The sequence below is a fragment of the Porcisia hertigi genome, chromosome 12, assembly GCF_017918235.1.
Source record: "Porcisia hertigi strain C119 chromosome 12, whole genome shotgun sequence".
In the NCBI taxonomy this organism is placed as follows: Eukaryota; Euglenozoa; class Kinetoplastea; order Trypanosomatida; family Trypanosomatidae; genus Porcisia; species Porcisia hertigi.
This window is the reverse complement of record NC_090571.1, coordinates 553,195-567,470: the sequence shown is the minus strand read 5'-3', so window position 1 is coordinate 567,470 and position 14,276 is coordinate 553,195. Positions and strand designations below refer to the sequence as shown.

The following is a 14,276-nucleotide window of genomic DNA, read 5'->3' as shown; positions in this document are numbered from 1 at the left end:
ATTGACCCACACTAAACCGAGAAGAGTGCGGATGTACACATCACGTCACCAGAGCCTCCCTCTTCATTCTACTCTCTCTCTCTCTCTGGGCAGTGCATCTCTTCGTGTGTTCGACGTTGTCTACCCACACTCCTGCGCTTAGGCACCCCATTCCATCACCACCCCTCGAACGTTACGGTGTTTTTGTGTAGTGACCGTTGCTCAGGGCGCTGTGGTGGTGCTAGGATCACCTGCCCGTTTATGGCGCCTCCCATGACCGGTGTGCCGCCTCGCCGGTGGCGAAGGAGATGCACTGTCCTCTACAACCAACGGCGCCAGCGGCAAAAAGAGAAGGCGCTGTTCAACGGCGGCATTGCGCTGCTGTGCAAGGCTCCGCAGCCATGCCTGCTGCTCCGCGTACACGTAGTAGACGAAAATCTCCCCCGTCACGCTGTCCACGTCGAAGAAAGCGTTGTGATGTAGCTTCTCCTGGAGCACTGCTGCATCGTCCCGTCGAACATAAACGGAAGCGCATCCCTTTCCACGTACCGAAACGCCCACGTCAGGGTCGTGGTGGCACTCCGCGCGGTGAATCATGATGTCAGGGTGAGTGGCGTAGAAGAAGCGCACGAGGCTCGCGGTGCAGTCGACCTCCTTGACTGCCTGACCGATAAAGAGTTTTGCGTATGGCCCCGAAGTGCGGCAGCGCAGGCAGCTCTCGCGGACGACATCGTGCCTCTTACCACAGCCTTCGCATTTCCACCAGCTGGAGGATGCAAGACCAACTGTAGGAGCAGCTAGCAGATCCGCCTCGTACGGACAGTCCACCTTATTCAGGTCGCAACGGTAGATGGTAGGAAACATCTTCTGTTGCTCCAGAAGATGCTTCGTCATGTCGACAAAGCTGCTATCACCTGTACTGAGAGCCATCTGCATGACGTCGAGTTGCGTCCACATGAGGTAGCGGTCGACCGGAGGGGAGGCGCTTGGCTTCACCGTAAGCTCACCGCAGGACGACTCATCCGATACGGTATCGCTCACTGCGCCCATTCGGCGATGGTGACGGCGGTGAGGGCGGCGGCGGCGGAAAGAGGAGGAGGACGACCCGGCAGACGAGTCGCCTGCCGTCTCATCCGTGGGGGTGTCCCCGAGCGCGTTGGATAGACCACTGCTCAACACACTACTCATATCGGTTCCATGGTGTCTATCGGGAGAGCCTCTGCTCAGGCTCGTGGAACCAGGCGACCTTGCGTTGCGCGGCTTCGTCAGGGACGTTGACCACTCTTGGACAAGTCGGCTAGTAGAGCCCCAATCAAGGTGTTCCTCTTCTGCAACATCTTCCATGGCGGCAAAGGTGGCCAGCTGCTGCAACGCGCTTGGGTCGCAGTTCGCTGTAATGGTCGTGCTGAGCGCAGTGAACTGATTGTCGAGGGCCCCATCAGAGATAATAGTGAAAAGCAGGGCCAGGCCGAAGAGAAGTCGATTGCACTCTAGCGCCGCCGACCCCTTCTGTTTCTGCGACTCTGAGGTCAACCGAAACATTTCGAGTAGAGGGTGCACAGAAGAAACAATAGTCTCGTCGGGCGTTGCCCAAAGGGGGGGGGGGGGGGGGGGGGGGAGAAAAGAGAGAGAGAGGGAGGCGCGTGTGAAATACTTCGAGGCGATATCACAGACTGTTCGATGAGAGACGATCCCGTACGGCGCAGAGAGAGAGAGAAGGGGGAGAGAAGAGGTGAGAAGGGAGGAATGAGTGATAAGTACTGAGGATGCAGCGAAGAATTGACGTGCAAATTGAAGTAAGGGACATGGGAGGGGAGGGGGGCATACATAAAGATATACAAATATACGTACACAGAAAGAATCGTGCATCTCGATAAGGTGTCACCCTGGACAATAGTCTGTACTGGGCTCATGGTCGCAGATGGGGGGGGGGGGGTGACAGCTCTGGCCTAGGGGCGTCGGGGAGAAGCGCCGCGGCACCTCCGCGATCCCACCACGGGCGAGCGCACACTCCCTCGCACCACCTTACTCCTCGCTATCCTTTTTAACCCCCCCCCCCCACTTTCCATTGAAAATCGATGAGAGAGAGAGGAGCTATTTAGTGGGAAAAGGAGAGACGGTGACGTCTTTTACAAAGAAGGGCTGCGCGTCCGTGTGTGTATGAGCTCGCGCACGTACATGCGCACTCGCCTGCTTGTGGCCATCCCGCCTCTGAGAGAGGGGGGGGGTAAGAGGTTGTATTGTCCTCCTTTCCATTTTGAAAAATCAACGTGCTCGGCATCGACGTTTGCCCGGTTCGTTGCTTGACAGTGTCCGGTATCCTCTACGCGGGATGCACACCAAAATCGCGTTTTGAATACATTGACAGTGTACAGTCAGCATGCGTGTGGAGGCTCTCACGTACACGCACATCCTCGCAGAGGTAGGGAGGGAGAGAGCGATTCACGCGCATGAGTGCGCAGGTACGCATGCTTTGGCAAAGATACCGACACAAACACGGAAGCACACTTTTGTGAGCAGGTGCCCCAGCCAAGAAAGAAACATACAGATAAAGATATACCCTGGCAACTACAGGCCACGCGATAAAAAGAAAAAAAAAGCTTTGGCACACTCGTGCCCTCCGAGCTCCAGTCACACGTTTTTAAAGCATTCGCAACTCTCTGTTCCCCCCCACCACCACCACCAAAAAAAAAAAGACGTGGCTTCATTTTTGATCGTCTCAGATGCTGACGCCGCCTACGGTCTCTGAGTGAGCTCGGTCACCATCCCCCAAGGGAGTAGACACCGACACGGTGAAGCTTGTACTGTTGCACCCTGACCGCCACGCTTTACGGTGAAGCTGCTCGCGTAGGAACTGGTCGTAGTAACTACAGCAATAATCCATCCAGACACAATTAAGCTCCATACACTCCAGTGCCTCCGCCGTTGGAGAGGACAGCACAGGTAGTGTGCTTCCATCCGGCAGAGCCGTATTCCTCGGGGTGGTGGGCGGCGAGGAGGGCTGCGCGGAGACGTTCAGAGACGAGGTAGAGCTTTTCAAGTGTGCGCTCAGCTCAAACCTGATGCCCTGATACTGCTCCGCTCTCGGAGTGGGAAGAGATGTGGGTATGGCTGAGTCAGCCTCTGCCAAGAGCCTCAGCCGCGAAACAACGTAACCGTTCCCGCATACCGTGGCGCCCTGCTGAATCAGACGAGATAAAGTGCGTCGGTCAATCATGAGTCCCTGGCTCGACAACAAATGTACGAAGAAAGACGGGTTGCGGTAAAGCTCCAAGACACCGGACGACTCCAAAATGGGCGCAGCATCGAACACCTTTGCCATGAAGGGAAAAACAACTTCTTTGTCCAGTGCGAAGATGGGGGGAAGGACAAGCCGAAGAATGTTGTGCCGCTGCTCTTGAGTTCTAATCGCTAGCCGTGGAAGAGGCACCGGCATTCCACCCACGCGCTGCAGCTCATCGCGGTCCAGTCGAAGCACCTCCACCGCCAGAGCGGCTGCTGCCACCCAATACTCAAAGTGACCCTGTGTAACAAGGTGCGACAACGCGATTGCGCCGGCTTGAACATGACTGATGTCATCGATGTTGAAGTCACCGATGCGGTGGCATGGGCATCTTTGGGGGCTCGTGGCCTTCACGCCGCTCGCCAGGTTTTTACAGGGGGTAGCGAACAGGCTGTTGTTGTTGCTGATACTGCTGCGAGTGCTGCCACCACCTCCTCCTCCTCCGTGCTCGATCGCTGATGGGGATGAGACACACTGTCCAGAACGGGGGGCCGAGAAAGCAAGACGTCCCGAAAGCGAGGCACAGGACACATTTAGTGCCTTCACCGGCGACGAGGTAGCCCCGATGGAGACATGTGGGCATGCGCTCGCCACGCTGCACATCGGCGCCGACTGATGACGAGGTGACGTCTTCACAGCGACGGGCAGCAAGACCGGTGAGAGCATCGTGCCGCTACCTCGAGGGGTCGGGTTGTCCGGAGAGAGTGGGGACGCGCCGCCTACACATCGGTGAGAGGAATGCACTAGGCCGGGTGACACCCACGCGGTGCTAGGGTTCACGAAATCACCGCCGCTCACCGAGCTCCCAAAACCAACAACACCGGCGGTGGTGTTGGATACACCTTTAGATGTGTAGGAGCAGACATCACCAGGTAGCAGCAGTGCCGCCAGTGACCATTGCGCCGCCTCCTTTGCCTCCTCCACCACCTCAAGGTTGTTGCAGAGAGAGAGCAGTTGCAGGATGCGGAGCACGAGTTCTCGGGAGAGGTGCGTGGAGCTCTGAAAGGAAACGGTTCTCTCCTGAGCGAAGAACGACAACATACAGCGCCTCTGTAAAGGCATGTAGAGGCTGTTAACGAAGTCCTTTACGATGGAGTGGCAGTAGTACTGTTGCACCAGCTGGACCAGCGTCGTGAGCGCGTAGGTGACGAGTTCCCAGAGGAACGAGTTCATGGCGCCGGGCGTGTTAGTCAGCCGCAAAATCCACTCAAAGAAGAGTGTGCAGCGATCGCCTGTGTCGCCTGGCTGATGGCCGAGTTGCGCCCTCGCAAAGTGGATAAAATGCATCGTAATCCTCATATGATCCCCCTCCGAAAAAAAGGCGGCATACTCAAAGAGGCGGCGCCATGTTGCTGCGTCGTAGTCGCAGTGAAGGAAACCGCCGCCGCCTTCATTGAAGTAGAGGACGGGACTCATCGACTTCAAGAGTGGCGATGACGACCGGCACTGCTGAGAAAAGACAAAGCCCTCAGTCTCTGGCGTCGCACTAGTCGCAGCACCGGGGTGGCCAAGCATCGCCGCTGGCTGCGTGAGGGGAGTGCCGTTTGTAGACGTTAGCGTTGGCGCAGATGCTGAACAGGCAAAGTAGTGTTCGACTTCTTCGAGAAAGAGGAGATGCACAGCCCCGTGGCCGCTGGGCGTCAACTCCACTGCGCGCAGCGGCAGCGAAAAGGGCGTGGTGACGCGACTGAGCGTTGTCTCCGGTGTCCACTCAAACGACGCACATGTCGGCGCGGAGAACAAGTTGATGCTCGGTTCGTCAGCTCTGCGGTGCTGCTGTTGGAGGTACTTGCCGAGGAAGCCGTGCTGCCTGCTTGGGGGGTTGTATTGCGTGATCGTACAGGACTGGCCTGGCTTCTGGTGGATATAGAGGTAAGGGTGGCTCACCGTCTCCACCATGCGGAGACACGAGCAAATAGCCTTGACGTACTGCTCACTGACCTCGCCGCTGCAGTCCTCATCGACTGTATCGATGATGCAGTCCTCAAGGTCCTTGATGTTGAACGAGGAGCCGGCGAATCGAGTGAGTAGCAGGTGCGTGGCACGCCTCAGCCACTCGACACCGATGGTGGTGAACAGCATCCTTAGCACACATGCCCCTTTGTTGTAATTTATGCTGTCAAAGGAGTCGAGAATACACCGCGGGGATGAGTTGCAGTAGTTCACCGAGTGCATCCCGCTCGGTTTGGCGTCGGCGAGGAGTGCAGTGCCGAGAATGTGGTAGAGGAACCGGTTCCATACACCCCAACCAGGGAACACAGCGTTGACGAACACGTACTCGAGGTACCGGCACATGCCCTCCTTCAACCACAAAGAGTCCCACCACTCGATGGTGATCCAGTTGCCGAACCACTGATGGCAAATCGCATGGCCAATGAGCCGCGCCACATCCTGCCGGCGCTCCAGCGGAGTCTTCTCGGTCACCACCAGGTGGTCCTTCCTCAAGCGAATCATGCCCCAGTGCCCCATCCCGAGCGTGCAAAAAGTCTCCACAGCGATCACGTCCAGTTTTTTGAGCGGCAGCTGAACATTGAAGAAATCTTCGAAGAAATCGAGGGCTTTGGTGACCAAATCTAATGCAAACCATCCACTACTGCCCGGCTCTGTGTCCGGGAGCACCACCCGACACAGCACGCGTGAACGCTTAGAGAGCTGCTCGAGAAAGATGAAGCGACCCACGTGGAAACCAACTACACAGGTGTGGAGGAGCGATGTTTTCTGAAAGCGCAGGCGATGCCATGGGTGCGCAGAAGGCGCCGAGCCGAAACACGATGCGTCACGCATGAAAGACGCCACGACGTCAGCGTGCGGATTGCCAGGCTCCTGACCCCAGCCAGGTCGCACCTGCACGGCGTATGGAAGTGTCGTCACGGCGATATCTGCCTCCACCTCCGTGTTCGACATGACCGTTTGCTCAGCAGCGGCGATGACAGAAAGCTGAAAAGTCGTTTGTAACGCGGGTTCGTCGAAGCAGGGGTAGAGCCGGCGCGCCCCGGTCGGCTCCAGATGTGTGCTCAGAACAGTTGCATCCCTGCAGCTGCCATGAAAAAGTCCCTCAAACACCGGCGGTGCCGCGATGACACCGTCGAAGCGGTCAATAATAAGCACGAAGATGTCGCCCACCGTCCTTGACAAGGGTGTGGCGAAGTAAAGCAGCACTGTCTCACTCACATCAAACTGTTGAACCCTCTGGCATGCAACGTACCTGCCTTCTTCTGTGCTGAAGGGTCGCCGGCGCGAGGCCTCGTCAAGGTGGTGGCTCGGGTGCGCCAGCAGGGCGGCGGCGTCAAATACACTAGAGGGGTTGTGGGGCATGAACACACGTATCGCTGATGCCGTAATGCGCAGGTCGAGCGCGTGGAGGACGACATGACTGAGAGGGGCTGCAGAAGTCCTCCGCACGCGCATTGTGATATACGCTGAGCCAACAAAAGTGTCGTGTTGCGCGTCAGGCTGGAACTCGAGCGCGTAGTGTTGCGGCAATACTTCGGTTGGCATTCGGAAGGCTGGAGAGTGGAGTGCCTTGAGGAGCGCCTCTGGCACCAGGGGCGGTGGCGTGGCGGACAAAACGTTCATCATCTGCAACGGCGCCAACCGGCAGGAGGAGCGGATATGACACAGATGCAATGTGGACGTATAATTTTATATGCATATGCCAGCGCTGCGCTGTCAACACCAGAGAAGATGTCCGCGTTCGGGCGATCTAGTTGAGCCCCTCTGCCCTACTTGAGCCTAGCATGCGCCCTCAAGCACTTGCGAAGGGCAAGGCAGTGACCGGCCGTTAGGAGACAGGGAGAACACGGGAAAGAGCACTTCAAGATAGTAGTGAATGGCTGCAACAATAGCGGGAACGTGGGACCGAAAGCCTCGGATACAACCACAAAAATTGAGACCTTGACAGTAATACGTACTGGAGATAACGTGAGTCGACGTGAGCGCCTCTCTCTCGCCTCCCCCCTCTCGCCACCCCTCTGCCCCCTCCCTCCCCCCAAGCTACCCTTTTCGTGTGATGAGAAACAGTGAAAACAAAGGTCACGCCGTTTTCTTTTGTTTTCAATGGCTCAACCCACAGCCGCACCCCTCTTTGGCAAATCGCGTCTCGGCAGCAAGGCAAACAACGAGAAGCAGGTCAAGCAAGGCAATGGAAAGGGGAGAGACGCTGCGTGTGCGTGTGGGTGGGTGGGTGAGGAAGGAGGGGGGGAGTGCCTGTGAGTAATTGGCTCTGGCGCACCCCTCGCCCCTTCCCCCTCCCCCCCGCCCCACCCTTTCGCCTCCACGTCGGCACACAAGGGTGTGAAAAAAAGAAATCTTCAGAAAATCTCGAGATACCCCTCCTCTTGGAACGAGAGAAAAAAAGGGGGAAAGTAATCAGAAAGGGGTGTTGAGGTTCAACAGCAGCGAAGAGAAAGCGACGCACCGGTATAGACAGCACACACACACACACACACACACACGCGTGCGCACGAAGCGTAAGGAACGAAGCAAGCAGATTAGGGTTCAGATAAAAAGCTTGGAGACTATTAGCATAGGCAATAGCAGAAATACAAACGGGAGTGAAGGGGGGGGGGGGGAAGAGCCGCCTGATAATAAAGACACGAGCACCCCACGCACCCTAGCACGCACACGACGAAAAAAAGAGGAGGAGAGCGAGTAGTTGCCTTGTGCGACACAAGTGTGGCGACAAGTAGGAAGAAACGCAGAAAAATACACAGGGAAGTGAGGAAGGAAGAAAAAAAAGGAGGGGGATACACCCCAGTCGTCTTCACATCAGAACTGATCAATGTGTCGGACCTATGGAGGAGAGCGCGTAGGGGAGGGGGTTGTTGTTGTTTGAACGTCGCCAGTAGAGCAAAGGGAAACGTGAAATCCATATAAAAAAATGAAAAAGATGAGAGAGAGAGGGGGGAAGCGAGAGCAGTATGACGCGCGGAGAGGGAGGGGGTTGTAAGCAGGATTTTTCGACGAAAACAGGGAATGCGCTGCCCATGGAACAGGCGTGGTGGTGGGAGATGCACTTCAAGGCCCTTTGCGCGTTTCGCGTGCCAGTTCTTGGCAACGCCCCCCCCCCCTCTCTTTTCAACAGAAAATAAAAATAAGCAGAGTGAAAGGAAGCCTCTCGAAAAAAAAAATTGCGCTATGCGTCGAGGGTGTTCGAGGATGGTGGGAGAATGTGGGCGTTCGCAGACGAGGTTTCTGTGTGTACGCTTTACCGTCTCTTGTGTGAGTATCGGTGTGTGCGGAAGGGGCGAGGGGGAATGGAGGGGAGGGGAGAGGATGAGAGAGAGGATGAGAGAGAGGATGAGAGGGAGGAGGAGGAGGGGGGGGAGAAAAGAGCAGTAACCGGGAAAGGCTATAAATAAAACCAATATAGAGCCCAACACTTCGATGCCTGCAAAAAGATGAAGATGAGAAGCAAGCAGCTCCGGAGCGAGGTGTCAGAGAGCTTATGATGGAGGAGGTGGGGGGCAACGCCACGAGCCTGACGGAACTACAGGCATAAAACCGAGAGTGTCAACGCGTATGCGAAATGGGGGAGGAAGTGAAGTGGAGATAGACGACGGCAGACATGTGTTGAGCCACACAAGGTGTCCTTACAGCCACTGCAGCAAAGGCCTCAGACGGCACACTCATGGATGACGCACCTAAAGGTTTTCATTCTTCTCCCTCGCCAATAGCAAAGGATCTGCGGCTTCAGTAGCACCAGTGGAAGGCGAGGGAGAAGGAGGGGCTCACACAGATGCACACCGACATCATCAGAGCTCCACACCATGCTGCAACTGTGCTGCCCCCCCCTCCCCACCTTCTTGATATCGTCCCTTTCTTCTCATACGCGCGCCATCCGTCTTCTCTCTTTTTTCTTTTACACAACCACCACCACCATCACCACCCGGTGAATATCTAACCAGACGTTGAGCAGTCAAAGATAATGTGGAACACACGCGAAGACACGAGCACACACATACACACACACACAAACCACTAGCGCGGCGTGCCGTGTAGCAAAATGAAAATGTAAAGAACTCGCATAGGCAACATCCCAATTAGCCCATTCGAGAAATATTCCCCTATATGTACATGTGCGAATCACATCCCTGCCTTCATCGCTTTCTTGGTCAATGCGGGGTGGGGGGGGGTGGGGGGGAAGGGGGCCACCCCCACCCCCCTGCTGTCCAACACGCAGATGGTCACCGCAGCTCCGTCAAGAGCATCGAGAGGTTTCGTCTCTTGTAGTCGTACTTGGCTGTGAGCTCACCAAAGGCCTGCAGCTCGACCACAGTTGACACGTTCGCCGATGTGCACTCGGGGCAGAAAAGGCGGGAATGCGAGGTGAACCTTCCGTGGAGCCACTGCGCCACCTCCAACTCTGACCTCGTGCCTGCCCCGTCCTCCTCCTGAGTTGAGGCACCCACTCGGGAGGCAGACGACGAAGTGAGACTTGAGAGCGATCGATTGCGCGCATGTCGTAGGAGGCAATTCGCGCAGTATATGTGCCCGCATGGGACGCAGGCAAGGGGTTGGGAGTACAGCTTGAGGCACAGAGGACAACAACATGCGCTCTCGGTGGCATTCTCAGCCACCTCGATGCGCTGCGCCGTAGCGGTGACACCAGACCTGTATGCAGCAAAATCCTTCTGCGTCCTCTGAAGTGTGGCTTGTGCCTCACGCGCTGCCGCGACGGCATCAGAGGCTCGATTCACAGCAGCCACGCGCTCGGCGTTTGCCTGCTGAACATCTGCCTCGAGTGCAGCAATTTTTTGTCGCCATTTCCCTTCGTGCTCAGCGGCCTCGGCACGCACACCCCCTAGTCTGGCGGCGGCAGTGGACATGGCTAAGGCATGATGAGCCTGTGCCCTATGCACTACTTCGCTGTTAAGAAGAGCGGCCCAGTCCGTGGCCGCTGCTGCGTACAGCACAGCACGACTCGCAGCCTCACCCTGCTCATGATGCTGGATACGTTCAAAACACACTGCACTTGTCACGCAGTACTGCATCGTAGCGGCATGCTCGTTCCGGAGTCCCTGCACCTGATTCTTCCAGTGATTGCGATACAAATCTGCACGCGCATCCTCCTCCTCACATACGCAGCGGAGACGAGTGAGCAACAGATCATCCAAGAGTTGCACCACCGCCCCGGTGCGGGCGTTCTGTCGCTCCTGATACTCTTCCAATGCCCTGGTCCAACGCTCCTCACAACGACGTACTGCATCCGAGATGGAAGACTGCCAATGCGCCTCGAGTGCGCGCACCTCTGCCGCATAGTCGCTCTTCGCTCGGATGAGAGCGGCCTCGTTGGTACGGCTTTGAAGCTCTGCAGCGACACGGCGGTTCTCAGACGCCTCCAACTGAGCTGTGAGATCGCTTCGCACCTGCATCAGCTGCACTGCGTGGGCGCGCTGCACGGCATCGTGCTTTTTTGACCAATCGGCCTCCATGGCAAGCGTCTCCGTCTTACGCAAGTCCTGCGACCGTTCACGCTCTGCACACAGCAGCTCCTGCACATTATCTTGCCACTTCCCCGCAAACACTCTTGCATTCTCGTTCATGGAAAACTCGATGGTGTGGCAAAAGTTGTCAAGTTGGGTGCCGGCGGCGTCGCACCAGTCCGAGACACGACGCGTCAGCAAAGCCGACATCGTTTCGAACGACGAAGAGACCAAAGAGGCTGCTGCTTCGGTTTTGGCGCACATAAGACATCCATCCAGAAAGGTGCGGTGCGTTACGGTGAGCAGCTGCAGCGCACCGAAGATGAGCGCACTGCGGCTGCCCGACTCCGCCTCCTCTATCGCACGCAGTCGGAGACTCGGTATTTCTCCGAGAGTTCTTCCCAACTCCTCCCGAACGCGTTGGTGTTCGGCCTCGTTGCGTGCTCGTTCTTGTTCAGCCGCCGCGTTTGTGGCGGCGATGTACTCGCGCACCTCCTCTGCCGCATCCAAAAGCCGCTGGCGCACCAACTCTTGTGCTGCGGGAATCGAAGCTGGTACCGCCGCCTCCAGCACCCGCTGCCCGTCGATAAGAGGCCCTCGAGCCAAGTGCTGCGCAATCTGCGTGTAGTGCCCCACCGCCAATTGCGTCAATTCCTTGCACAGCATCTGCTGATGCCTCGCGTCGTGCTCAACACCTATAGCGGTGCGCTCAGCCATAGCAGACGCGTAAAGCTGTGCGTAGGCCGCCGCCTCCGCCTGTACAATGCCTCGAAAGCCATCGGCGTGTGATGCAGTCAGTTGCTGTGTATTTTTCTGAAGGGAACATAGCACACTCATTACCTGCAGCTTCTCCTCCAATAGGGTATATGACGTCTGCTGCACACATGCCTTGTGACGCATCTCTTCCAAGACACTCTCCCATTGTTGGTGTTCGGCGTCTCTGCTGCCCCTGGTCTCGTCTGCAGACCTCGTCTTTTCTAACAAACGAAGGCGCTGGAGCTCAAACTGTTCGGCGTGGTGCATCGCGCTCAGACGCTCGAAGTTCCTCTGAATGGCATTCACGCTGTCTGTGCGCCGGGCGAGGTCCGCTTGCAGCTGCGTGATGATGGCGAGCAGCTCGCCGCGCGAAGTCTTTGCCGTGATGACGTACGGTGCAGAAGACGACGCGCTATTTGACGAGGGAAAGCCTGCCACGTCCGAAGATCTCATCAGCGGATTCGCATGGGGGGCAGATGAGACACCGTTCGCAGACATGGCCTTGTCCTGTGACTGTCGAATGACAGGTAACGCAAGACAAGAGCGAGGCTGAGTTAGTGTGTAGGTGTCTCCTACTGCACTGCGATCCGCGCCGCTGGTGCGCTTCGCGGCCATTGCGCGACCAAACTCACTGCGTTGCGAGATCGGCAGGCCGTTGCTACCCGGCTGCATTTATCGCCTTTTTCGTTAACCAGAGTTTCTCTTCAAGTCAAACAGCGGCGCATAGACCAAAGAAAGGCGGTGGCAGCGGCGGCGGTGACACGCACCCCCTCCACCCCCTCCACTCGCCGTTGGTTATCGGCATGAAAATAACGCGATCGAAGGAAAGAAAAGAGAAGAGGGACGACCATGACAGTACAAAGTTGAGTTGCCCCTCCACTGGTGATGAGAGCCCCAGTAAGTGTTCATCAGCATTAGCAGCAGAGAGAGAGAGAGAAAGTGATCTGTCACCCGACTTGAGGCGGTCTTAGCGTCATTGCTGCTGCACATGCGGTTCTTCGCCAGGTGAGCGGGTCAGGGGAGGGTGGGAAAGGGGCGCGAGGGAGAATTCTCGTGTGTGTGTGTGTGTGTCCCTCCCTCCCCCCTCCTCCCTTTAAACGCTTACGTATAACATGTCGTTTCTGTTTGTTGTTTATCCTCAAAAGTGTGCGCGTGTGTGTGTGGTTCCACTTCCAGAATAGCACTTCCCTCTTGAATCCTACAATAGTCAAGACTTTTCGAGGCCCTTCACTTGCACGGGCAAACTGAGGGAGTGAGGAGGGGGAGGGGGGGGGGGCAATAAAAGAGTAAGGAAGGGAGTCACATCAACTTAGAGCGCCGAGGGGGGAGGTAAAGTAGAAAACAAAGACTCGGGAACCTCCCACCCCCCCCTCCCCTCGTGTGCTTCGTAGCTCATTGTTGATGTGCACTGCAACTGTCACACTACACTAGCAGCGTCGCCTGTGGTGACGATCAAAGGAGTGCTCCCTACGCACACACGACGCCGATACCCCCGTCTTTTCGGTCTTGCGCAAATTTCTTTTTGAGGCGGAAGGCGACGAGGATGCCAACACCGATGATGGCGATCAGCAGTGTGTCCCATGGCGTGACGATGCGCCTGCTCTCGCCAGGATTTCCCAAGCGTGCCAGCGAGCCGAACCGCACTGTTAAATAAGTCTGCGGAATGATGCCCAGCATTGTGGCCCCTGCAAAGGTGTGCAGGGGCACTCCGAGCACGGGAGAGGCGAGGTTGACTAGCCAATTCGGTAGAATGGGGGTCAAACGAAGAAATATCACATAGACAAACAAATCTGCGCGGTATCGCGAGACCTGGCTACAGATTTTCTTCAGCCCCTTTCCCTTCATCAGCCGAACGTCCACCGCCTCCACGAGCGATTTGCCAACGATGCGGGAAAGAAAAAAACAACTCATGGACCCCATGGTGCCCAACAGAGTGCAGTACGGCACACCCAGTAAGGTGCCCATCACGGCTCCTACCGCGGCGTTCAGCACCACCGTTCCGGGAATGCAAAGCGTCTGTAGTGTGAGGTAAAGCAAGGTGATAAACACGAGCACCTGCCAGTAGTTGCGCTGCGCCAGTTTCTGTAGCTCCTTGCAAAACTCGGCGATCCCAGACGTGGAGCGCAGCGACGTCCCCTCGGCCCGCAGAATTTCCCGTACGCTGCTCAAAACGCCGAAGGTGCCAGTTATATACAGCAGTAAAACAGCGCCAGCGATGAGCGGCGCCAGCACCCGCAGCACACGACGCGCAGGTCGCTGCGTCTGACTACCTGCATGCACCTCGGTCGCCATGTCCAGCAGTACACACTTGCGCACGGGAGGGGGTGCAGGCATCCTCTGTATTCCTCTTTCACGAGCGCCGGTGCGCAATCGCTGGTGAACGCACTTCTGCTCTCACACGGCTAACGAAAAGAGGACGAGGACAATATGTCTCCGATGTGATGCAAGACGCCGGAGAGTTGTGCAGTTCTCGAGGAGAGATGAGAGAAAAAAAAAACGTATTGGCGGGGCGCGATAAGTATCGACGTTCACAGCGGGAGCGATAAAAACGTTGATCGAGGATACTTGGCCAAGAGCTGGAGGGCGAACGGGGGGGGAGGGGGGGAAGACGAGGACGAGGACGAGGGAAGCGGTGTGGAGTTACATCATCATTCGCCCGTTGTGCTGACGTGTCATGACAACAGACAGAGCCTAGCCCCGCACACGACAAATCAACCTCCCTTTTTTTTAATATTGAAAAAAAAGGCGGTGGGGAAATGAAGGAGAGAGAGCGAGCGAGCGAGCAAGACAAGAGCGACTTTGGTTAACCCCTTCTTTTGGGGGGGAGGGGGAGC

At 56.7% G+C, this 14,276-nt stretch overlaps 4 protein-coding genes across 4 annotated transcripts; all 4 read right to left on the bottom strand.

Moving 5' to 3' along the window:
- Positions 1 to 201: 201 nt before the first annotated feature.
- JKF63_07539 (uncharacterized protein) lies at positions 202 to 1,521 on the bottom strand (the record flags this gene model as incomplete). The annotated part of the gene is made up of 1 exon (XM_067903476.1): positions 202 to 1,521. One exon carries the CDS (start codon positions 1,519 to 1,521, stop codon positions 202 to 204), a length of 1,320 nt encoding a protein of 439 aa, XP_067758901.1.
- Positions 1,522 to 2,698: 1,177 nt separating this feature from the next.
- On the bottom strand, positions 2,699 to 6,841 carry JKF63_07538 (uncharacterized protein; the record flags this gene model as incomplete). Its single annotated transcript, XM_067903475.1, has 1 exon — positions 2,699 to 6,841. One exon carries the CDS (start codon positions 6,839 to 6,841, stop codon positions 2,699 to 2,701), a length of 4,143 nt encoding a protein of 1,380 aa, XP_067758900.1.
- A 2,606-nt stretch (positions 6,842 to 9,447) lies between these two features.
- Positions 9,448 to 12,114, bottom strand: JKF63_07537 (uncharacterized protein; the record flags this gene model as incomplete). The annotated part of the gene is made up of 1 exon (XM_067903474.1): positions 9,448 to 12,114. The coding sequence occupies one exon, from the start codon at positions 12,112 to 12,114 to the stop codon at positions 9,448 to 9,450; it is 2,667 nt and encodes an 888-aa protein (XP_067758899.1).
- Positions 12,115 to 12,909: 795 nt separating this feature from the next.
- On the bottom strand, positions 12,910 to 13,734 carry JKF63_07536 (uncharacterized protein; the record flags this gene model as incomplete). Its single annotated transcript, XM_067903473.1, has 1 exon — positions 12,910 to 13,734. The coding sequence occupies one exon, from the start codon at positions 13,732 to 13,734 to the stop codon at positions 12,910 to 12,912; it is 825 nt and encodes a 274-aa protein (XP_067758898.1).
- Positions 13,735 to 14,276: the final 542 nt, after the last annotated feature.